Genomic DNA, 23,580 nt, shown 5'->3' with positions numbered 1-23,580 from the left:
GGTTTGGGACGTTACCTCAGGCTCCAAACCAGAGCGAGATGGAGAAAGGCCACGCCACCTCCACAGAGATTCCCCATCCCTCCTCATCCCCTCAGGAGGCCTCACCTATTTTGGCCAAGGATGCCAGCATGATCCAGAGGGTGATTTCGAAGGGCACCTGGACGTGCTGATAATCCAGAGAGAAGAAGGCGTGCTCCGAGGAGTCGTTGCCCGGCGCCTCCTCCGCAGCCCAGCTGACGTTCTCCAGCCCCGCGTCCTCAGGGCTCCCACCCGGGGGGCTCGGAGCATGCAGGAGAGCCAGGAGCCAGCCAGGACAGCTGCAGCTCTGCATCCCCGGCTCTCCATGGCCCAGGAAGCCGCGGCTGCTCCTGCTGTGGTGGGTGAGTGGTTGGAAGCGCTGCCGGAGGTGCCAGAGCTCGTGAGGGAGGCTGCAAAGGGAGGAGCAAATGTTCCACCTCAGGCTGGTTTCCCTCCCTGCTCCATCAGCTTCCAGCTGGGAGATCCCACTGTAGAGTGGCACTTTTTGGTGCCACGTGCCCAAATAGGGTCTCCTTCTGTGGATGCTTCATTGAGGAAATGCCTCGCGTGCCCTCAGACCAATGGCACAACTCACATTTTAGTCCCAGCTCTGGATGTGTTTTGGCTCCCAGTTCCTCATAAACCTCTCTTGGAGGGAAAAAAATAACCTTCACTGCTGTTAGAATAGACCCACATCCCATAAAAAACCCCATCTGAAAACAGATCCTACACACAGGGGGCTTCCCTGGATGTCTGCAGTGCCCACACAAACATTACTGGAATTCAGTTTTCATTTGTGAAACAAGCAAATCACTCAGTTTGTTGAGCTAAACACAGAGCTGTAGGAACAGAGGGCACCTGTGTGGGACAAATAAGGCTCTACAATTGATTAAAGCTTCCTATAAAAGAGATTAACAGGAAAAGTTATCTTCATCTCTCTTGAAAACAGCATCAAAAACTGAGTGGCTCAGAATCATTGGAAAAATAAAGGTAGTTGCAACAGTGTTTAACAAAACAGCAGAGAAAAAATGTATTGGGTCACATTCCTCCATTGTGAAGCTTCATTTAAGCTGATGATGCTTCAAGAGGCACAAATTTAGCCCAAAGAACACTGGTAATTAAAATCCGGGGCTGTTGCCAGACGGATCGATGGCCTATTTGCTCCCTTCAGCCGCTCCCTAGGTGACACCAAAAGGGATGCCAGTGACAGGCTGGTGACCCACTTCTGAGCTGTGGGGGCCCAGAGCACAGATCCTGGCCCTCAGCACCACTCCCTGCTCCTCATCCCTTTGTGAAGCAAGAGGAGGATACATTCTGGAAGGCAGGAGGGATGCAGTGACACCCTCAAGGAGTGACTTTCTCCTGCTTTACCAGGGTTCACTTGGATTTTATAGAATCTGACAATGGTTTGGGTTGGAAGGGACCCTAAAGCTCATCTCATTCCAACCCCCCCATCCTTGGGACACCTCCCACTGTCCCAGGATGCTCCAAGCTCCATCCCTTGGCACTTCCAGGGCAGCCACATCTTCTCTGGAAAACCTGTGCCAGGGCCACACCACCCTCACAGGGAGGAATTTCTTCCCAATATCTCACAAGAAATCACTCATTACTCTGAAGAAGGGAGAACAGTGCTCTTGACAGCAATTAAGAAGTAATTAAGGAATTATTTAGCCAGAGGAAGAGCAATGGAAGCAGCTCTGAGCCTGGGCTCACATCCCAAGCCATCATATTTTCCTCTTTCTGTTGAAATATTGGGTGTTAAAGTTAAGGGTTTGAGGACTTGTTCCATTTGGCAGCATGGGAAAGGAGTTCTGCCAAGCTCCCATTCCCCTCCATCCCCAAATGATCCATTTTGTCTTTTGCTATTCTTGCAAAAAAAGCAAAAACTTAATGCTCACCTACACTTTCCTTAAGCCAAAATCAAAATGTTTGCATCTTGGAGGGGGAAATAGCCTTGCAGTTCAACAGCACCCTGGAAACCGGTTTTGTGTATAGAATCTACATTATTTAATAATGAACCAGAAAATAAACCAGCAGAGCTGGGACAGAATTTGAGGAAGGTCAACAGGGAGGATAATTTTAAAATATGCTTCATTTTTCAAAGAAAGCTACCTTATAAAATCATTAAGGCTGGAAAAGGCCTATAAGACCACCAAGTTCATTATATATTAGCTACAAATAAGCCAAAAGCCAAAGACAAAATGTTTTTCTAAAGTTCTATGATAACAGAATTCGTGCTGTTCCTCTGCTAATGGCTATTGATATTATTGATCCACTTTTTCATGTGAGCACCATTTGATCCAATTTTATGGACAGGCTTTCATTTTTTTCCCAAATGTGATGCTCTTCTCTACATTCTTCAGTCTCCAGGCTGGATTTTTATCCTCACAATTGTGCTGATGAGCACCTTGCTCCTGGTGGAATGAGAAAAGTACAGAGTTATTGTGGGATGCAATATCAGTGACCAAAACTCAGGCTCCTGCTCCTCTCTCTGGGACAGATATTTGGGAGCACCCAGGAGATGTTTTAGTGTTACCACCTTTTTTGTTTGTTTGTTTTTTTCTCCTTTTTAGAACTTTTTTTTTTTTTTCCCCCTGCTTACCCTATAAACCTCCAAGCCACTCATCCCACTTCCCCTTCTGGGAAGGATCCCACCCACAGCTATTGGGGGCAGCAGGAAGAGGAAACCCTGGAAACCCCCGAGCCACCACGTGGGGCCTGCCAGCACATCACAAGCCACGGGGACACGGAGAAGTAACCTGGGGCTGCAGACAGTGGGGAGCCTTGTGGGCACCCAGAGCCCAGGCAGGCTGAGGTTCAACAGAACATCAGTGATGCCACTCAAAAATCTGGGTTTAAGGAGGATTTAAACAGAGTCACATCGAGCAGCTGGAATATTGATAAGGAGCAAGTTAAAAGAATACATCTCAGCAGAGGTGTGAGCACATTCTGCCTCCTTACTAATGAGATCTGGGGTATTTCATTCATGGATTTCACCTCAGGGTGGAGATCAGGTCCCATTTATTGGCTGCCCCCAGGACACCACACTCAGGTCCCACACATTGTCAGGAGAAATCCAAACGTTCCCTGAAGTTTTTTACCTGCTGGATGCAGCCTTTTGTTTCTCTTAGTGGAATATACATAATATTTCCAAGGATGTTTTTGTTACATAAAAATATTCAATAAAACTGTCCCCAAGCCATTTGCCTGTGATCAGTGACCTGTCCTTGCTGTTTGATGGCTGAGCTGGAGCAGAGCTGTGCAAACACCAGCACCAATATCCACACACAGCATTTCACACTCTGATTTGCATAAATTTAACGTGGGCAACATGAACGTTTTTGCTTTCTATTCTAGGAAAGGGTTTTTTATAATTCAACTACCAAGAAAGAGGAACAAAATTTCTTGGAATTTTAAAACTTCAAGGCAAGATTTTTAAGATATTCGTTTGCAGGTCTGTTTCCTATTTCATTACATTCATAAATCTCACTCATTTGAAATAAAGAGCCAACACAGCTTAAGTAAAAAAAATAAGTGACAGCAGGTCTGGGTGTTCTCTCACTCATCTTTGTTAACTTTTTTACCTCTCAGATTAGTAATTAATTATTGAAATATCAACTTTGTATGGTTGAGCTACAACAAAAGGGAATAAATGGTCCATGGGTCTTAGAAATTTGGCAATGGAAAGCAGAAGTGTGTAATCACTGCAGATGGGGAATGAGAACAAGAAACAGTAACACAGCAGATTAGGAAATTGTATTATTGCACAAAATTAGAAACTTTTTTGAGGAGGATGAAGGATGCCTAAATAGCAAACCAGAGCCCAGGAAAGCAAAGCCTCTGTGTCCAACACAGGAGTGAGAGACAGGAAAACCCCTCCTGCACCAGCATGGGGAAAAAGGATAAAAAAACAGTGGGATGGCAGACTGGTTTGGGTTGGAAGGGACCTTAAAAATCATCCAGTTCCACAGATCCCAGAGCCCATATTTCAGCTTTACCCAACCAGAGCCACTTTTAGGAAAGATGCTGTTCCCACTTACCCTCAAGGAGGAGCAGCAGTGGTGGGACACAGAAAACCCCTGCAAGTCCCAGCTCTTCTTCTGGAGCTGGTTTCAGCTCCAGCTCCTCACTCACCTTTCTTTCAGAAGCACCACCAAAGAAAGGCCCCAGGAAAAGTGCTGAGATGCCACATTGTCCCCAAGGCATTGCAGTTTAAAAGGCTGCAAAAAAACAGCAACAGATTTTCTCCTCCAAAGAGAGCCCCAAACAAACATCCTGAGGAAAACAAAGCCTTGATGAACACAGATCACACAGAACTCCCAACAACTTTCAACATCTCAGCTCCACACACAAATCTCCTCCCACTTTGCTCCAGTACATCAAATATTCCTCCAGATTTTTTGCCTTCCCAAGAGCACAGCCCACAAGTGAAGGGGAATATCTACAACCCCTACATGGACCAGGATAGAAAAGGGAAAGTCCTCAACCTCCTAGGAGCCACAGCTCCACACTAAACCCTTTTATTTCCCCCCATGATGGTGGATGTGGGAGTGGAAGGTTCATTAGCACCTGGGCACTCATTTACCAAACCACCACTGACCCTCACAAGTGATTTATATTCCCAACAGATTTATGGGATTATCACAAATAAATGAACTCAAAGGAAAAGCAGGCAAGGATTAAGTGATGAGGATATTCTGGTAAAGAAAAAGAAAATTAGGGTAATTACAATCAAATATTTGGATTTTTTGAAATCTGTATTTAAAACAGGAACAAAACAGAGAGAAAAAAAATCAGTTTTGCCATGCCATGTATAAACTAGTGGAGAGCAAGAAAGAACACTCAGCTAAAAAGCAGATTTCAACCCACTAAAAGGAGTTTAATATTTTACATTTCAGGTGAAAAAAATAAGTCACTCAGATTTAGCTTCATTTGTTTAACAGCTTTTTCCTGATTAAAAGAGAGATTAATGAAAAATACAAATATTTGGTGTTTGAGATTTTTCTGACTGCCAGTCAGAATTTTTAGTCACAAAGTGAAGGGTTTGGCCCTTGCAGGTTTTAAGTCCTTCTTGATTTTTCCTGGAATAGAACATTAATTGATGGAAGGTGTTGTTCTGCACACCCGGGCATCCTTTTTATTGGAAACAATCCTCCCTCCAGAGAAAGACAGACTTTGAGATTTCATTGCAAAATGGTTGTAAAGCCCTGGAAATCCTGACCTGGAAGGTACTAAAGGAAACCACCACTAGATATCACCATTTGACTATTTAATAAATCTCAGAAAAATTGGTAATGTGTAAAAATCCTAATTATCCTCCAGGCTGATGAAGTCACCTTCTAGAGGGGCTTAATTCCCACAACTGAGGCAGGCTGGGGAACGCCCTGACTGCAGGATTAACTGGGGAAATGTAACTAAGGAGTCCAGCTTTCTACAGGGTCTGGGTCCCAGGACCTGGTGAATATTCCTCTGTGGGAACACAGAATGAGAGCTGGATAGGAAGGTAAAAATCTCCTGCCAGTATTTCTCCTCCAACATCAGATTTTCTGGCATGGGGATAAAAATCAACTCCAGGCAGATTCTGGCCATGGATGTCTGCCCTGTAAAATATGGCACTGCTTTCCTTTGTAATGGAATCCAGCTGCTGCCCTTCAGCAGGCTGGAAAAGCACCTTTCCAGGGATTTTCCCCAAGGAATTGGAGTTCACTGAGGCATTTTTCCTCCTAGTGAAAATGGGCACAGCTCCAGTGCAGCTGATGGAGTTTTACTCAAAGTCATAATGGGACTTAGCATCTTCCAAATATAAATAAATCCAAAGCAGGTCATGGATTGCAACATGTCAATTAAAATAAAAATGAATTAAAATAGTATTTAAGTTAGTAATAAAAGTATTTGTGTCATCTTTTTAGAAATTAACAGATTTTGCCCCTAAAGTGTATTCTGCAGCAACATCTTTCTTCCTACAGACAGAAATTAGTTTTGAGAAGTTACTTAAATTCTGGATTATACCAGTTTAACAAATGCTGGGGGGAAAAGCACATGGACAATATTTTTCCATGGACAAAACTACATAAAATCAATAACAAAATACAATGTGCTTTACATTAACAATGTGCATTTACCTGCACCTCAATTTGTGCTGTAAAAAACACGGGTCATTGGGGTGGTCTAAATTACCTATTTTCCTCAAAACACTGCTGTTATGTGGTTTTATTTTCATTCCAGCTAAAATTACCCACATATTTAATAAAATTAATTTAAAAACAAGCTCTGAAACCAGTCCTAACAAGGGATGGGATCAACACAACTTCCCAGTAACCTCAGGTTTTGCCGAACTCTCATTATTTACGTGTTTTCTCCTGTGCCACTCCATTTCTGTCCCGGGGATGGAGCAGCAGATCCATCAGGGATTGTCCCAGTGCAGCAGCTGCTGCTGATCCATTGGTTTCAATCCCCGGGCTGGGGAGAGCAGCAGGGCAGAGAGGGCTCCTCCAACGCATTCCTCAGCGCCGGGAAGGACAGAAAACCACCCCAGCCTGGAGCTCAGGTTTAACCTCCGACTTCCTCATTTCCTGAGGAAGAACCTCGTGCAATTAACTCCTTTCCAGACTTTGGCTTGAACTATAAATAGATCCCAGGGGGAAGCAAGGGCCGGGGCACGGCAGCGCAAATGGCACGGAGCACTTCTTGCTACGGATAATTGCAAAGCCTTTGGCTGCTGCTGCCCTCTGGAATATTTCCCATCTCAGCTGCAGTTAAATTGTTCTCTGCACCTCCACCAAGGAAATCTGGAGAACTCTGCCCACCCTGCACTCCTCTGAAATTTAATGAAGTCATTTGGCCTCTTCCAAAGGACTCCTGGCCTGATTTTGAATGCTGAGAAGGAGATTAATGAGACGCACATGGAATTAGGGCAATGCATAGGGAAGCAAATGATCCTTTTCCTCTCGTGCTCCTAGAAAGCAAGGATGAGATTCAGTACTGCTTACACTCCTTGCACCAAGGTCAGTGGGAATTTTGGATCAGGCAATGACCAGTCACGTCTTGGATGTGTATGAATCTGATTTTATTAATCTATTTCCTTACCAAGAATTATCTTTCTCTGTCATTTTAATAAAGAGAGAGAAGTCCTTTCATTGCCCACTCAGATCACTTTTCCCTCGGGAACAGTTTCTTCTCAGTCCTGCTGATATTTTCTTTGAGTTCACAGCTGATTTTAAGAAATGCCCAAGAAATAAAGATTAAAACAAGCAAACAAAAAAAACCCAACCACAAGCAAAAACACCAACAAAAAACTTTATTAGAAAAAAAACTTCTGCAGAGCAGGTAACAGTCTCAATTCATCTATCATTTTACAGTGGTGACATAATGAATAATTTCCAGCTGAAATATTTGCTGAGAAGCAAGAGCAAAGGGAGAAGATGTGTTTCAGTGCTAAACAGAAGTATTTCCATATGAAAATCTGCATTTAAATTTCCAAATGAATATGAAGGAATCTTGCACTATTTTTTCAGGAATGCTGTAGTCATCTTTGCTTGCTGATTTTGCAGAGAATTAATGCTTTTATGTGTGGATGTGGCACTTGAGGACATGATTTAGTGGTGCTGGGTTGATGATCAGACTTGATCTCAGTGGTCATTTCCAACTTCAACAGTTCTATGATTCTATATATATATTATAAAAACATGATTGACCAGTATTTTGGAGAGAAATTAATTTCAAATTCTCCATTAAAAAATAGAAAACAATGACCTTTACTTGTCCTGCTACCAAAGGGGTTTAAGACTTAAAATATTAATTAGAAGAAGTGTAGTGTGCAAATGTTTCCATTTCCCAACCTAATCCTTGGAGTGAATCATTCATACCCGAATCCCATCCCTCTCCTGAGCTGAGCATCTCAGTCAGGATGTGAATTCCACCCTGCAGCTCCATTTTGCAGCCCCTGTGTTGGAGATTTGGAGGTTTGGGGTGCTGAACTCGGAGCTGTTCCTGTTGGGAGCATTGCGGGAGCTGAACAAAGCCAACGAGTGCAAGAGGGCTCCTCTGGCTTTGGAGGTTTCTATGTTCTGCTCCTGGGAGATCTGAACACTTATCTGGTCCAGGCTGTTCCTTATCCAGCTGCAGGTCAAGAGGTTTGTTATGGAACCACACCTGGCCAGGCTTTCTTCAAAAAACTGTTTGTAGAGCTCTGCCACTTTGGCTTCCATATAATTGTTTAGTGTGGAGCTGGACAGGGGCTCCTTACTGAGCAGGAGGCTCCTTTCTCCAGCTTCATCTCCAGGCAGGGACATCCCACTGGGCTTTTTGGGATGCTCACACAGAGGGGACTGACCCAGGGGAATGTCTATGGAGAGCAGGACAGGCCCATCAGGGAGCTCATCACACACGTGGTCCAGGACACAGCCTGAGTCACCCCCCACCCGGTCCCCCCCGATCTGCAGGTCAGGGTAGTGCTGGTAAATGCTGTTGCATGGCCAGGATCTGTACAAATCCACCTCGTCTAGGCTCCCTCCTCTCTTGGGGATATGTACAGCTGGGGATGCAGTGCCTTTAACCAGCATTTCCTGATCCTTTGCAGGCTCCTTTTCTATGGATCCCCATCGGGGGCTGCTCCCGGCTTCCACTTTGCTGCTCCTGGCAGAGAGCTTCTCCTGCTTCTCACATCCATCAGCAAAGCCTTCAATTTTTGGGATGTCGACAAGTTTCTGTCTCCAGATTCCCTCTTTAGCCTTTTGGGATGCAGGAGATTTGCGAGGCTTATCTTGATGACAGCTTTCTCTGTAGATGAGCCTCGTTAGGATGCCTTCTGCCAGCATGGTGAGAAGTGTGAGCAGCAGGGATCACCAGAGTTCCATGGAGCCCTGGGATGGAAAGACAGGCACAGTACAACATAACAACTATTATTCAACAACTATTATGGAATAATTACATTATTATTATTATTATTGTTATTGTTATTATTGTTATTTTTACTAATGAACAGTGCACTTCTCACAAGGACAGTGATTTTTCTGTCCCTCTCAAGCATTTATGTTTAGCAAGCATTAAACTGCATGCTTTTCCTCTTTACCGTGTCCACAAAAATCATTCTGAAGGTATAGGAATGGCTTTAATCAGCTGCTTCATCTGTAACATCCCTTCTGCTCCCAGGTCTCTTCCTCATCGTGGCTACTTCAGACAGATTGTACTTTTGAAGCTGTAAAAATCAGCAGAATTATTTTACTTGTCTGTATCAATACCATCAGTAATTAATCAATCATTACAAGACAACCATTTCCAAGAGCTAAAGAGGTGACATAGAAAGCTAATAAAGACTATATTCATATTTAGAGGCATTTCTGACTTGAGCACTCCTGTGAGGTGCCAAGGAGCTTCAAAAGAAACTGAGAGTTCTGCAAATAGAATAAAACTGTATTCAAAATGCAGATCAAATGTGTTTAGAGTCCCTCTTAATGATGAACTTAAAAGATATAAGTAGTTAATTTGCCTTCCCCAATAGTGTCAATAGTGAAAAGATAAGTGTCTCAAAATAATTTACTACACTTAAATGGTTCCTTATCATCCCTTCCCAATTTACCTACTGTTAAAATGAATGGGAATCTTCGCATTAAGAGTCTGACCTGAACCACTGCTCTTACAGAAGAATGGGAAACATGAACATAAGAAAATCATTCAGTTCTTCAAATATGCTTTAAATCTCTGCATAATTGAAGTATCCACAGACCCAAAGCGTGCTTGTGGCTCAATACTTTTCACATGCCCCTACACCCTGGTATATTTGAAATTCCTCGCTACACTGGGTCACTTTTCAATCCCAGTGCTCCTTCTAGGAGATATTCTGAAACTTCAGTTATTTGAGAGATGGAAATTTTCACCTTTCCCCCAAAATTTACACACTGGCACAGCACAACTGTTTGGTTTTTTTATTTTTGTAGGGTTCTTTACTTTTGTGATACAGAAGCTGAAAGGAACACTGGAATTTCAGGCCAAAGGAGGCAGGAAAGGCAGCAGAGCTGGTTATCTACAGAGTCATTTACATATGCATAAAGCAGGGCAGCACTTTCTAGAGCACTCATGGGACCTGATAAACCAATTTCCAGAGAAAGAAGAATTGGCAGTCTAAATCTTGCTAAGATCCATGGAATTTGGAATGCTCTGTGCCTTGTAGGACGTGGGTAACCAGGTCCTAACCCTGGTCTGTAGGACCTCAGGGTACCCAGTTCCTTACCTGCTGATAAATTTTGGTTTATTGCTTTCAAAGTGCTCATGAAGTGCTAAAACGTGCTAATCTCGGAAAAACTGGTCTCCTCCAAATAAAATAAATGGTTCCTGTATTCTGGAACAAAGCATAAGGAAAAGAAAAAGGCACAAAAAGCCCAACTCACCAAGCCCAGTCGGTCTGAGGAGGATTTCCCCGAGCCCAGAGCTGTCCTGCCAGAGCTGCTGGGAAGGGGCAGACGGTTCCCCAGCCTTTCCTCACTGTGCTGCCTGTGCAGAAGAAGCCTGACGTGCTCATGATGCAACTCCCCAGCATTTTGAGCTCATAAAACAGAAGTGATCCCGCTGGGAGAGGGCGCGGTTTTTGAACACAAAGAGAGGGCTACATCTAAAAGAGGATGTTTGAAAATGAATTGAGATGTTCCTGACCACGGTGTGATGCTGAGGAGCTGCAGACAGCCAGAACGGGGCACAGGGAAGGAACAGAGAGTCAGGGCTGAAATTGGAACCAAATTCCACCAACACTTCCACTGGCAGGAGCTCGGTGCTGCTCAGCTGACTTGTGGACTTGCACCACTTCCCCTTTGGAAACAGGCAGCTAAATTTAGAGTCTGGTGATGTGCCACTGATGGGGAGGAAGTTGGCAACTTCCTTTCACCCGGATTTGATGAAATACCCTGTGTCTGTGACTGGCAAACAGGACAATGTGCCAACCTGAAGGCAGCAGCCAAGGGACAGCTCTGCACAATCGTGTGCTCCTTGACCAAATCTGCTCTTTAGGGGTTCAAATATTACCTCTGGCACATCCCAGGTGCTCCCATGATGGTTTTAGGTGTCCTCTTCAAGCTGAAGCCAAGCTCAGGCACTGAGCCCTCCCCTCAGCACAGGATCCAGCCCACAGACAGTCTGAAGAGTTTTCTGTTGGTGACTTTTCTAAATTTCCTTTTTCTCAGAATTTTAAAAAAGTCCAATGAAGCAGAAGCTGAATCTCATGTAAGTACAAGACAAAAGATTCAAAAAGACACTGTTTAATGATAGGAGCAAGACACAAATTATCATCCATGCCATGGGTAGGGACACCTTCCACCATCCCAAGTGGCTCCAAGCCCTGTCCAACCTGGCCTTGGACACTTCCAGGGATGGAGCAGCCACAGCTTCTCTGGGCAACCTGTGCCAGGGCCTCCCCACCCTCACAGGGAAGAATTTCTTCTAATATCCAATCTAACCCTGCCCCCTGTCAGTGGGAAATCATGTTGTGCCTTAGAAATTAGGTTTGGAGTAATTCTGGCCATACAAGTTCAATGAAGTCTGTAAAATTATCTCTCTTCCCTCCTTTTCCCTGGTATTTCATGAAAAACTTCAGGTTTTTATGGAGGCAAAATGAAAGCTATTTTTACTCCCACCAAATTAATATAAAACTCATTTCATATATAAAAGCTGTTCAAAATTACCTGATTTTTAATCATGTTACACGAGCAATTTCTGCACAGAAGGTGTGGCTGGGACTCCAGCAGAGTCACTGCCCACCGCCTTTGGGGGCAGGAACCAGGGTGGATCAAATTCCAAGCAGTTTTAAAGCTCACCAAGCTTGCAATTAGGGCCAGCTGCAGCTGGAATTTTTGTGCAGCTGTTTCAACAAGACACAAAAGTAACAGAGAGAGAGAGAGAGAGAGGAAGAAATCAAGTCAGGTAATTTGTGTGGAGTGATTAAAAGCAAATCAACTTCCATTTCATACCCAGCGACGTGATCTATGGAATATGTCCCTGCCCATGGTGGGGGTGGAATGAGATGAGCTTTACCATCCCTTCCAACCCAAACCAGTCTGGGATTCAGGTGGTAAATACATCAATATCCAAGGAAATCAACGGATTCTCTCAATTTGATCTCACCAAAAAGAAATTCCCTTTTATTTACAAAAATAAAGTCAGAAGGAGATAGAACGAAGGTTAGCTCAGAAGCTGAGCACAGATTGCAGTTAGGATAAACAGCAAGGCAACGATGTCTGAATTTAGAGCTGAATATACATAGAAAAATAATAAAATTTTTTCTTATAGTACCATTCGTATATGGAGAAAACAAATGCTACCACACTGAATGATATTATAGAATCTATGGCTGCATGTAAACCAAGAAGTCCCTTCTTTCAGCACAGGCTGGGCACTTTGCATGCACATAAACATGACACAGATATTGACTGGTTAGAAAGGTTTTATGTGAGAAATCGTGTTGTATGTTGTGGTTTTTCTCCTAAGCACAGCGGCTGCGGGCCCTTTAGTTCCCATTCCAAAGGAATTTCACTCCAACACCGCCCCCCGCAGAAGAGCCCCTCACACACAACCCCACCCCATCCGGAGCGGCTTAAGTAGGAGAGGGGCGGGGTTAAGTGCTGACTGACAGCTGTATCAGCCAATAGGAAGGCTGGACGGGCCCGCCTCGGCCGCTGAGTGGCCGCTGGTTGCCGCAGCAACGGCGCGCGCGGCGGCGCTGCGGGGTGCGGGCGCCATTGCGGCCCCTCAGAGCGGGCGGGCGGGACTCGGGCGGGTTCTGGCTGGAAAATGTGCGTGTGATCCGCTTCGCTCCGTGTAAACCAAAATAACCTTCTCTGCGTGCTGGGAAAGGGTTCCGGAAAGAACTGAGGCCATGTGGGAATTATAGTGCTGCTGACATTGGATTAATGATGTGCTGGTTTCCTTTTATTAAGGATTTTGAAATAGTGAGCAAATTAAAATGAAGAAATGGCCAAGTTCCTGATGATATCTACAATAAACCAACCTTTAAGAGAAGGAATTACTACAAGGAATTACACCATAAGAATTATATATTACTATATTGTGTATGTGTATAAATATTTATAAATATATATATATAATAATATACATAATGAATTACTGTATATTCATGTTACAAGATATACAGGGCCAAGTCTGATACTTCATGAATACAACACTTATATTTTGTACTAAATAGGTGTGTTTTCCACTAAATATATGTATTTTGCATACTCAGTACTCACTATTGTGCTTACCTGTAGTAATCCAGCAATTTCTACTTCGTCACCTCAACTTTTTAAATTCTTTTTTAATTTCTGCACGTTTACCAATGCAGTCCAAAAATTTTAATAATAAACTTCAAAATTGTCATAACGAACCCTTCAATCTAAAACATTCTACCAAGATCCCAGAATATGGGTGAGCCACAGAATATTTCTGCAGGAAACTCAGTAAATGGTAACGACTTGGGAATGATTTATTTGTGCCATGGGATTAGGATCTGAGCAGTCTGGTGTAGGGAAAGTTGTCACATATTGCATGCACATGTGTAGCTTGGTTTTTAAAGACTTTGGGAAACTGTTTTCATAGAACTTTACATTAATGGATAACAACTGGGTTTTTAGGATTTTTAATTTAAAAAAAAAAAGAAGGAAAGCAGCGATTTTTCTGAGTGGCACAAGTGTAGTGGACATACAGGGGGAGTAAATGGGATTCATTACAACTTAGGAATGGCATTGCTGGCCCTTTTCCCATCCCATGGACCAGTTCTAAGACACCAGAGAAGGACAGGTTTGAGGGACCAGCAATAATCCCCTGTGCCTGATGGTGCTTGGCTGTGCTTCAGCTGATCCTGCACAAATTACCAACCACTCTGAAAAGGATCAGGTTATTGGTTTCCACCAGAGGATGTGAACTGAAGTCTGGAATTTGGGCAAATCCCAGGGCAGGTCAGAGTCAGAGAATGTCATTTCTGTAACTCTGCAGACCTTGCAGGTGGTGCAGAACTTCAGCACGTGAAGCAGGAAGGAGGTACCTGCTGATTTACCTGGCAAACAGGGAAGGTGTACATGAAGGTTTAGTTTAAAATTTATCCTGCACTGCCCTGTGGCAACACAAATAGAAAACAGCACAGCTCCCTGCTGAGAGCAGCATAAAGCTAATTAATTACAGTTTGTAAAGGATCAGGGGAGGGCTGGGTGAGCTCTGAGTGTGGGAGCAGCTGCTGTGTCCCAGCCACTTCTGACCTGTCCCTGCCCTGGGGAAGGAGTGGGAAAGCAGGAGAACGAGGAAATAACCCACACCTTGACACACTGTTTTGGGTAGGTGTATCCTAAATTAAATCCCATTTAGTAATTAAATCCATTAGCTGCAACAGGTGAGAGATCCAAGCCAGCAGACTTCACCCTCAGCAGCAGATCCCTGATGTTCACCTTGTATAAATCCTGAACTTCTGAAAAGCAGTATTTTCATCTGAAAATTTCACTTCCCTCAGCTTCAAACTTCAAATGGTGAACAAAATATGCAAACAAGTCATGAGTGAGAAAGTGTTCTAAACCAACTTTATTGGAATGATACAGGAATGGTTAACATACAGGTTAAATCCTCAATGCCTGCTTTCTACATAGGAAAAAAAATAAGAAAGAACAAATTCAATTCTTGCACCCATGGAAACAGAAACCAGCACAGAGGTAACAGATTCCTGGCACTCCTAAAGTCATGCAAGAGATCTGCATCAAAAAAACTCAAGTTTTAAACACAAAACAAAGAGATTTTGGGTATTTTCAGTTTGTGTTGGTGCCTTGTTCCCCAGACAAAGGAATAATTCAGCCTGGCTCGCCAGAGCTGCCTTAGGAATGCTGATACAGTTTGAATGCTCCCATATGGCAAGGAGGGGACAGACGAGGGCAGTGACTTTGCTTTCTTAAACTTGGCAATTTTCTTGACCGTTGAGACAGGGATTGAGCTTGTTTCAGAATGTTTTGGGTCGCTGAACTGACAGAATTTGGCAGCTACTTTTAATTACAGCTTCTCCAAAATAATGGCTGTAATTCACCAAACGTGCACAGGAAGCACAGCAAACTGCTGTGGGTGCAGAGACTTGTGTGTCAAATCCCACTTTCCTCACCACACTTCACTTAGTATTCCACAGTTCCCAAAAACTTGGGCAGGAATTTAGACACAGAGAAAGATTTGGCCAATATTAAGAAAGAAAAACAACCTCGTTCAGAAAGATGAAATCATAGTGAACAAACAACAAAAATCTGATGCTGGATTTAAAACATAACCAAACTTCCATCCCCAAAAGATCTTAAATTTCACAGAACTGCAGTAACTCCTGACAAAAGGTGTTAATAAAAAAGCACAGTCATGTGTGTGTTAATCTTTAAGGTAAGGCAGCATCCATCTGTCCCTCTGCCTTGTGAGGCTGTGCTGCTTTTGTGAGCACAAGCTTCCAACTGCTTCCCAGGCTCCCAAAATGATAAATCAGGAATTAAAATATGGCCAGGAATCACAGGCTCCCTCATGAGCACTGGGAGAACACACAGGTTAATATTGCACGTGGTAAATTCACCCACACAAGACACTGAGAGATTTGCAATTCCTATAATAGCTTTATGATATGGCAATAAGAATGGAAATTAAGTTTTTAAACCTCAAAAAAAGAAGTCTTGCTTAATTACAATAACTTTTGCTATTCAAACATTTATTTCCTCATTTGAAAAAATACTATATGAACCTAATGGCTACTTGAACATGCAGTGAGATGTTTAATGCTCTAAGCAGTGTGAACTGGTATTTTTGTAGAGAAATACATTAAAGGCTTTCACCCTTACACAGGTAAGGAAAGGCCATTTCTGGCTGTTTTGGCTTGTTTGCAACATTGAATCTTGCCCCAGATGTGTCATTGCTCGTGCTTAGGCAGCTGTGAGGGACCCGTGTCCATTGCCCTTTTTGTCCAAAGAGCCCACACAGATCACTTAAATGAGAAGTACATGGGGTTTGTTGGGGGTTTTATCACCTGTACAACTGTGTAACAATACAAACCTTAAATATCCATTCTACAGAAGACAAACACAACTTTCCAAAGTGACTACAATGGTTAAACTACACAGTACCACCTACAAATTCATCTGAAACCAGGAAAGACACTGAAAATTTACTGTGAACTCAGTAACATTTTTGAGGCAACTCAGGCACTAAATTAGTATCTGACGAGGTTTTAGATGCTGTTTTCCATAGTTTAAATAGTTGGATCTCTAGGTAAAACCCATCTGCATTTTTAGTACTAAAATAGTTTCTTTAAGTTTACACAAAATGGATGAATTGCCAGGACAGTTTAAACTAAATGTAACTCATTCATGTCTGATTGCTTCAGCTTCCATCAGAACCCACTCCTGCTCCCTACCCTGAAATTCCCATTTCCATCCTGTGGTCAATTTGTGTTATGGACAGTGAATGCTGCAAGCACCAATCAAATGTTAGAAATCACATCTACATTTCTTGAAGCAGAGACAGTTGGACTATTTTATAAAAAGCTGTGGAAATTCCCTTTACAGACATTTAAGGCAGTTGAAATTCACGCTTGCTGCTTGGCCAGTGCTTCAGCTTCCTGAAACAGCAAAGAAGAATTACACGTTAGTAGTTTCTCAGTACGTTTCCAAAGGAACACTATAAAACAATAACCTGCATTTTTCAATCTTCTTTCAGCCTTTGTAAGGTGATCAAAAATGGGAACAGAATGACAACAGAAGAAATGCAAAAGGAATTTCCCTTTGGTTTCTCTGAGTGTACTTTTGACTGCAGATTAATTTAATTACCTGCTAGCAGCACCATGACCTAGAAGGAGATGAATCAGAAATGAATTCCCAGTGCCCTCAGTGCAGCACCTCAGCAGGGACAGCTGGTTTATTTGAAAGGACAAAGTTCAACATTTGCCAAGATATGCTGGAGCCATTTGCTTTTGTGACTGCACAGAAATACTCAAGATAACAGATTCAAGATCATTGTTACCATGACCCAGCATTGCTAAATAAACAAAACACACGAGGAGAAAGGAGTAAGAGGGGAATTTCCAAGAAGTCTATTTGATTTTTTTTAGGAGGAGACACAGTGGGTGACCCCAGCCTGCAGAGCAGGAAGTCCCACGTGTATCTCTGTATTTTGGATGTGTGGCTCACTCTGGCTGTCCTGGCTAACTGCCCTCATCCTGCCTTTGAACCCAGGGCGTGGGAAGAGCCTGGCTGGAGCTGCTGTGCTCCTGGCCTGTGCTCTGCTCTGCTGGCCTGTCATGGGTCAGAGAGCAGGGCCAGGATATCACCAGGGCTCGGATGTCACCGTGCACCCACAGGCCTCGTGTGAGGACATCCCGGCCATCCGCGGCACAAAAGGCAGGTGAGCAATGAAAGGAAGATCAAAAAGAGCTACAAAGCCTGGAAAAAGCAGTGTGTTTGATAGTCTCTAAAAGACAAGTGGTTCTTTGAATGGTAAGAAAGAGGAGAAGGTTCCCTTGGCTTTGTAACAACTCCCTCAACCAGCCCAGGGCACTGCAATGGTGGCACCTCACTGGTTGGGGTTGTTTTTTTCAATACAAAGTACATTTCTTCAGAACAGGCACTGGAAAGCTGGAGAGGATTCCTGGTATTTCCCTCATGCCCAGGAAGGTTGGTACAAGGAACCTGCTGACCTATTTTTCTTGGAGGTCAAACTCCATTTCCTTGGGCGTAGGCCTCCAAGTTATCTGGGAGAGGCTCAGTTTTCCAGGCTTGACACTGTCCCTCTTTCATACTTTTCCTTATTTCTCCCTCAAGGCCCCTCACTGAGAATCCTCTCAGTCCTTAAATCCATAATAAATAAATAAATAAACATAGCTTTTAACTCACAAAACCCTCTCCCTTTAAAATCCACCCATATTGCTTGTAGCAGAGATGTTTAAGAAAAACTAAAGGCCAGCCTTTTTCTGAGTTTGTAGATCCAAAGGACAAACCAAACCATCAGGGCTCAGAAAATAGTTACTTGAATTTACCATGCTCACTTCTGAGCCAGTCCTGTTTAGCATTATATCAAATCTTTGTGTTGAGAGTCAAACAACTTCCCAAATCTCTCCTGATGGCATCAAATGGAGGTTTCCTGCCAAGGCTGCTCGCAGCCTCCTGCCATTTTCTGCAGTTGCCATGTTGTTCCCTATAGCATTATATCCAAGCTGCACACAGCTATGCTGGAAACATCATTTTCAGCACCTACAAATCTGTGTACCCTCCTCAGCAGCCTGCAACCAACTTGACTGGACATCCTAATTGTGGGAGGGATTCCGAAAGTCAGGCCCAGAGCAGGACACAAGGGGTACAAGATCACTGCTGCAAAGGTTATTTACCATCATCAGCCCAACGCAACATGGAAATTCAGCAGGGTACAGCTGTGTTCTATCCCTTCTGTTTAAAATTCACCTTTTCCTTAGGTGAGGACAGAATTGGAGCATCCCTTAGGACAGAAGCAGAGCTCCTGACAGCCATGCTGGCTGCTCCTGCCACCCAGCAGGTCTGGGAAGCAGCGACGTTCCCAACGTTACTGAGACAGGTGACCTGATTTGTTATGGCAGCAGCTGCTCTCTGGTACCACTGCACTTCCCAGGGGAAAGGCATGAGCTTCCCTGCATCCCACAGGCTCAGGATTGCTTCCCTGGTTCCTTGGCTCCATCCTGCACACTCTGCTGAGCAGTGAAGTGCAGATGTTTCAAGGAACTTCACCAGGACTGTGGAGCTGTGTGCAGCTGGTTTGATGCCAGCAGTGGGTAACGCTGGGGTGCAGATCCCAGCCTCTGCTCTGGGCAGCTCTGCATGAGGCAGTTTTTCCTCATCACACCATCCCCAGTGGAGCTACTGCTGGAAATCTGGCTCCCAAAACTGCTTCAGTCTGCCCCAAAACCTGCAGTGCTCCCTGCTCATGGGTCACCATCCACCTTTAAAATTAGGTCTCTTAGTGATGTGCACGGCACGACCTTCGACTCGTACATGAGTAAAGCTGAAAGGGAGCAGCGTGTTTATCCACTGGAACAGGAAAGCTGGAAGTGACCTGGAGGATCCTGCTGCTGTCAAGTGAAACGTATAAAGCAGGCTTGTCTTATCCTATCAAAATCAAAAGGAGAATTCCAGCCCATTGCATCCACAAAGCAGTAACCCAGTTCGTAATTGGCAAAGGAAAATAAGCTTTGGATAACAAGCCAGAGGAAAAAATTACTCTGAAGCAAGCCCATGTTATTTCAGAAACAGTGACTCTGGTTTCAAGGGATTTTCTAGTAGAAAAATCTCATCAAAATTTCACATGAATTAATTTTTTTTTACTGAATTGAAAACATTCTTTGATTTTGGGATAATTTTTTTCATCTAGGTTTCTTATGCATTCTTCAGTGCAAATATAAACTACTCTTTTGAAACTGAAGCCTGAGAGCCTCTGGAGACCGAGTATCCCAGGGAGATTGATGAGGGCAATGACAGCACATGCACCAGATCCTATTCTGAGCAGAGGAGGAGGAGGTGAAAGCCACAGGCTCCCTGTGAGGAGGTGCTCACCCACCTTTGACCCAGGAGGGGCAGTCAAGCCCAGGAACGCGTACACGGCGTTGTTCTCCCGTGCCTCGAAGAAAGCATCGTAGTCCTTCACCGTGGCAGGAGGGAGGGGGAATGAAAGACAGAGGATTGAATTGTCAGGAATAATCTCAAATCAGTTCAGGGTGTCACCCAACCCACACCAAGCAACCTTCCTGTTTCCTGTGGCCAAATGCAAAATCCAGCATCAGCTCAGGTACGTGGCATTAGCACTAACAGCACACCAACTGGTCAGGCTGGAAAGGACAAGCTGGGAATTCTTTCTATGTCCCAACAAGATGTTGCTGTGAGGTGCTCCAGCCTCTCCCAAAGGGACAGACTCCACACAAGGCAGGAGGTGTCACTGGTCTGATGTGGACATTCCCCCAACAGGAGCAGCTGAGCCTGGACCTTGTCATCAGAAACCCTGATGTTCCCAGATGTCATTGCTGATTCCTGATAGGGATGGCAATTGTGCAACTGTGACTCCAGCTCTTACATCTGTCAGAAGTTCAACTGGAACTTTTACACTGAGAATCCACCTTTCCCATCACATTTCCCACTAAGGATTAGTCTGTGCAAGTGAAGGCAATGGGGTGGCACTGTTTGCTCACAGAGCACTACAAATGCCCTGAACACACACAGCCACTTCCCAGGAAAATTAAGGTAATAAATAAATAAATAAAAAGAAATACCAGTTGCCAAAGTCCAGCTAAAGGAACCCACAAGTTTTGTGCAAGCTCACTGTTGTCCAAGTTACTACACAATTCCCTCACTCTGAGTTCTGAACTCAGCAGGGATCAGTCCAGTGACTTTCCTGCTCTCCATTTTTAACTGACTGTAACTTTACCAGCCTCCTCCAGCTTTCCTGGGCAATGTTTGGATGCAGGAGTCCTGGCTGGGAAGCCCAAGGCAGGCAGCAGCTCGGTCTCAGGCTGGAATCAGGGAGAGCTGTTTAGGGCACACTGCTCTGGACTCCTGACTGTCTGGGAGGCAAAAGCCTAAGGAGCTGCAGCTGAGGGGGCAGCTCTAAGGAGAGGCTGCTGCAGCTAGAACAGAACAAAGTACAGGGACCAGAAGATTCCAGCTGCCTGGACTTCAGGGATATCAAATTATTGCTCCATTTGCACATGCAGCATTCATGTGCTGGTTTGATAAAAATGTGTGTGATTATGGTAAATCCTCCCTGAAGCCCTTCTGTTGACAGGACTGGGGCTGCTTGATAACAAAGGGATTGTTTATCTGGCTGGTGCACAGGCCATGAGCCTGCTCCACAGCATCTCCCAGGACAGGAATTCCTGGGCCTGAGGAGCAGGGCTCATGCCAGCCCACACAGCATCTCCAGTTCAGCCTCTCTGCTGTGCAAGGGCCAGGAAGGCCAATTTGCTCTTTGCTCTGCCACTCGTGCTGCATCAGATGGAACAAACAGGGAACTTCATGCTTGAGAGGCATCAGATAAAGACAGAAAAAGGTTCAAATTCTGGGCACAGAATTAACTTTTACTTTCCTGAAAGCTGAACTGTAGCAATGTTGAATCCAGCAACAGAAACTGACCAAATTTCAAGAGCTCAACATGACATCAATCAAAATTTTGGGGATGAAATAAAACCATAGCAAGAACCTTGCAACCCACCCCTTCTCAGATAACTACTGATCCTCATGTCTGTCACTCCAAACCAACCTTTTTCCTTGTCACAACCAGTCAGTAAAATTTTGAGAGCCAAGAGGCACAACAGTTCACTGTGGATATTATTTCAAGTTCTGCTTCTATTACAAACAAGAAAAAATCTTGGCACATTGAGAATAATTTCTTTCAGTAGGCACAGATTTGTCTCACAAAGGTCCAGAACTGGCAGGTCTTGACTTACAGACTGTGCAGGTCAGAAACAGATTTCAAAAGGACCAGAGGAATGAACACTGTGAGCTCTGTTCAGAAGATACTAAGTTTTAAAAATAAAACTAACAGTTAATCTAATAATCATGCAAGCATGGCCTGCTGAGTACAAGTACTGCAGGGCAACTTACTTTTGATCAAGCATTAAAATAACTACAGTAGGATTTTTGTTTGCAACATGAGTTTTAATCTGTCCAAGGCACTGGAGTTAGTGAACCTCAGCAGCACACAGAGCTCATCCCAAGAAGGATCAGAAAACTGATTTATGATCATGTCAGACATCAATTCATATGATCTGGGATTCACATGTACTGGCAAACCCCACATGGGCAGAACAGATCTCTGAACTTGCTACAGAATGTAAGCTTTGTGTAAAAGGGCCAGATTTCTTTGAGGTGTTAGTTCACAATTATGGGGAAGATGAGGATTAAAAAAACCTGACAACTTTCACAGCCATAAGATGGGAAAAAACCCACAGGAAAAGAAAATTAAGTATGTACTGCAAGGTAGGATCCAAATCAAGAGGTCTACATTTTAATCTTTCCTATGCTGTGACTGGAAATCTCATGAATCAATTATTACTAAAAGCCAAGATGGGAGGCAATGTCTAACACCTCCTACAGCCTTCCCAGTTTGGGCAATGCAGCTGGGCAAGCCCTGCCTTGCTGCTCACTGCAGTGAAGCACAGGCAGTGGTGGTGAGGAAGAGGAGTGAGATGAGCACAGGAGGCTGGAGATAAGGGGGATGAGCACAGGGGAGCTGGAATTGAGGGGGATGAGCACAGGAGAGCTGGATCTGAGGGGATGAGCACAGGGGAGCTGGAGCTGAAGGGATGAGTACAGAGGGCTGGAGCTGAGGGGATGAGCACAGGAGGCTGAGCTGAGGGGACAAGCACAGGAGGCTGCAGCTGAGGGGATGAGCACAGGAGGCTGCAGCTGAGGGGATGAGCACAGGAGGCTGGAGGTGAGGGATGAGCACAGGGGAGCTGGAGGTGAGGGATGAGCACAGGGGAGCTGGAGGTGAGGGATGAGCACAGGAGGCTGGAGCTGAGGGATGAGCACAGGGGAGCTGGAGCTGAGGGGATGAGCACAGGAGGCTGGAGCTGAGGGGACAAGCACAGGAGGCTGGAGGTGAGGGGACAAGCACAGGAGGCTGGAGGTGAGGGGACAAGCACAGGAGGCTGGAGGTGAGGGGACAAGCACAGGAGGCTGGAGCTGAGGGGACAAGCACAGGAGGCTGGAGGTGAGGGATGAGCACAGGGGAGCTGGAGTTGAGGGGGATGAGCACAGGGGAGCTGGAGTTGAGGGGGATGAGCACAGGAGGCTGGAGGTGAGGGATGAGCACAGGAGGCTGGAGCTGAGGGATGAGCACAGGAGGCTGAGCTGAGGGGACAAGCACAGGAGGCTGGAGGTGAGGGATGAGCACAGGGGAGCTGGAGTTGAGGGGGATGAGCACAGGGGAGCTGGAGGTGAGGGATGAGCACAGGAGGCTGGAGGTGAGGGGACAAGCACAGGAGGCTGGAGCTGAGGGATGAGCACAGGGAGCGGGAGTTGAGGGGGATGAGCACAGGAGGCTGGAGGTGAGGGATGAGCACAGGGGAGCTGGAGTTGAGGGGATGAGCACAGGGAGGCTGGAGGTGAGGGATGAGCACAGGAGGCTGCAGCAGCCCTCACCCCGAGGTAGCGGCTGTCGTTGAAGAGCCGGGGGGGCAGGGGGTTCCCGCTCGCTGGCCGACTGTCCTCGGGGACGTTCTCCCGCATCCATTTCCGGTTCTCCTCGTTAGCTGCGATGTCCTTCTCCTCAAATTCAATTTTGTTGGCTTCCAAGAAGCCTAACACATCTTGCTGCTGCTTTTTAATCTGTCACAAAAGAAGAAGGAAGGGAGATAAGGTAAACAAAGTCAGTGAAATAGTTCTTGATGCCGCTCTGGGGTTCAATGCAGAAACCAGGGGGCGAAAATCAGGTTGAAAATGGGAGTGGTAAGAAAATTCTTAGAACCAAAAAGTATCTTCTGAGGAGTCAGAGCTGAGCCTTGACTTGGCTCCTACAAAACTGAACAGGCTGAAGCTTAAAGATGCTGTCCCTATGCAAAAGTGA

The 23,580-nt window shown here is 44.9% G+C and overlaps 3 protein-coding genes across 3 annotated transcripts in view; all 3 read right to left on the bottom strand.

Moving 5' to 3' along the window:
- LOC118698672 (sodium/hydrogen exchanger 2-like) overlaps positions 1-345 on the bottom strand; it is a 34,367-nt gene extending 34,022 nt beyond the window's left edge. Inside the window, 2 exon segments of the mRNA XM_054516375.1 lie at positions 106-258; positions 261-345. Coding sequence (XP_054372350.1) covers positions 106-258; positions 261-345 — 238 coding nt within the window.
- A 6,717-nt stretch (positions 346-7,062) lies between these two features.
- LOC118698750 (TLR adapter interacting with SLC15A4 on the lysosome-like) lies at positions 7,063-10,492 on the bottom strand. The gene is made up of 3 exons (XM_036402253.1): positions 10,404-10,492; positions 9,089-9,214; positions 7,063-8,879 (listed from the first exon to the last, which is right to left on the bottom strand). Exon 3 carries the CDS (start codon positions 8,832-8,834, stop codon positions 7,920-7,922), a length of 915 nt encoding a protein of 304 aa, XP_036258146.1. The 5' UTR covers positions 8,835-8,879; positions 9,089-9,214; positions 10,404-10,492; the 3' UTR covers positions 7,063-7,919.
- A 4,053-nt stretch (positions 10,493-14,545) lies between these two features.
- SH3BGRL (SH3 domain binding glutamate rich protein like) overlaps positions 14,546-23,580 on the bottom strand; it is a 30,727-nt gene continuing 21,692 nt past the window's right edge. The window contains exons 2-4 of the mRNA XM_036402209.2: positions 23,157-23,342; positions 19,579-19,659; positions 14,546-16,618 (exon numbers count right to left, since the gene is read on the bottom strand). Of these exons, the coding sequence (XP_036258102.1) occupies positions 16,586-16,618; positions 19,579-19,659; positions 23,157-23,342 (300 nt within the window). The 3' untranslated portion in view covers positions 14,546-16,585. The remainder of the gene's footprint in view (positions 16,619-19,578; positions 19,660-23,156; positions 23,343-23,580) is intronic.

The sequence above is a fragment of the Molothrus ater genome, chromosome 14 (genome assembly GCF_012460135.2).
Source record: "Molothrus ater isolate BHLD 08-10-18 breed brown headed cowbird chromosome 14, BPBGC_Mater_1.1, whole genome shotgun sequence".
NCBI classification, from domain to species: domain Eukaryota; kingdom Metazoa; phylum Chordata; class Aves; order Passeriformes; family Icteridae; genus Molothrus; species Molothrus ater.
Note: the sequence above shows the minus strand (reverse complement) of the source record. Positions and strands in the feature narration are given on the sequence as shown.

What these genes read in the sequence shown, in the direction of transcription:
- LOC118698750 (XM_036402253.1), bottom strand. Translation starts at nt 8,834, where the DNA reads ATGCTGGCAGAAGGCATCCTAACGAGGCTCATCTACAGAGAAAGCTGT.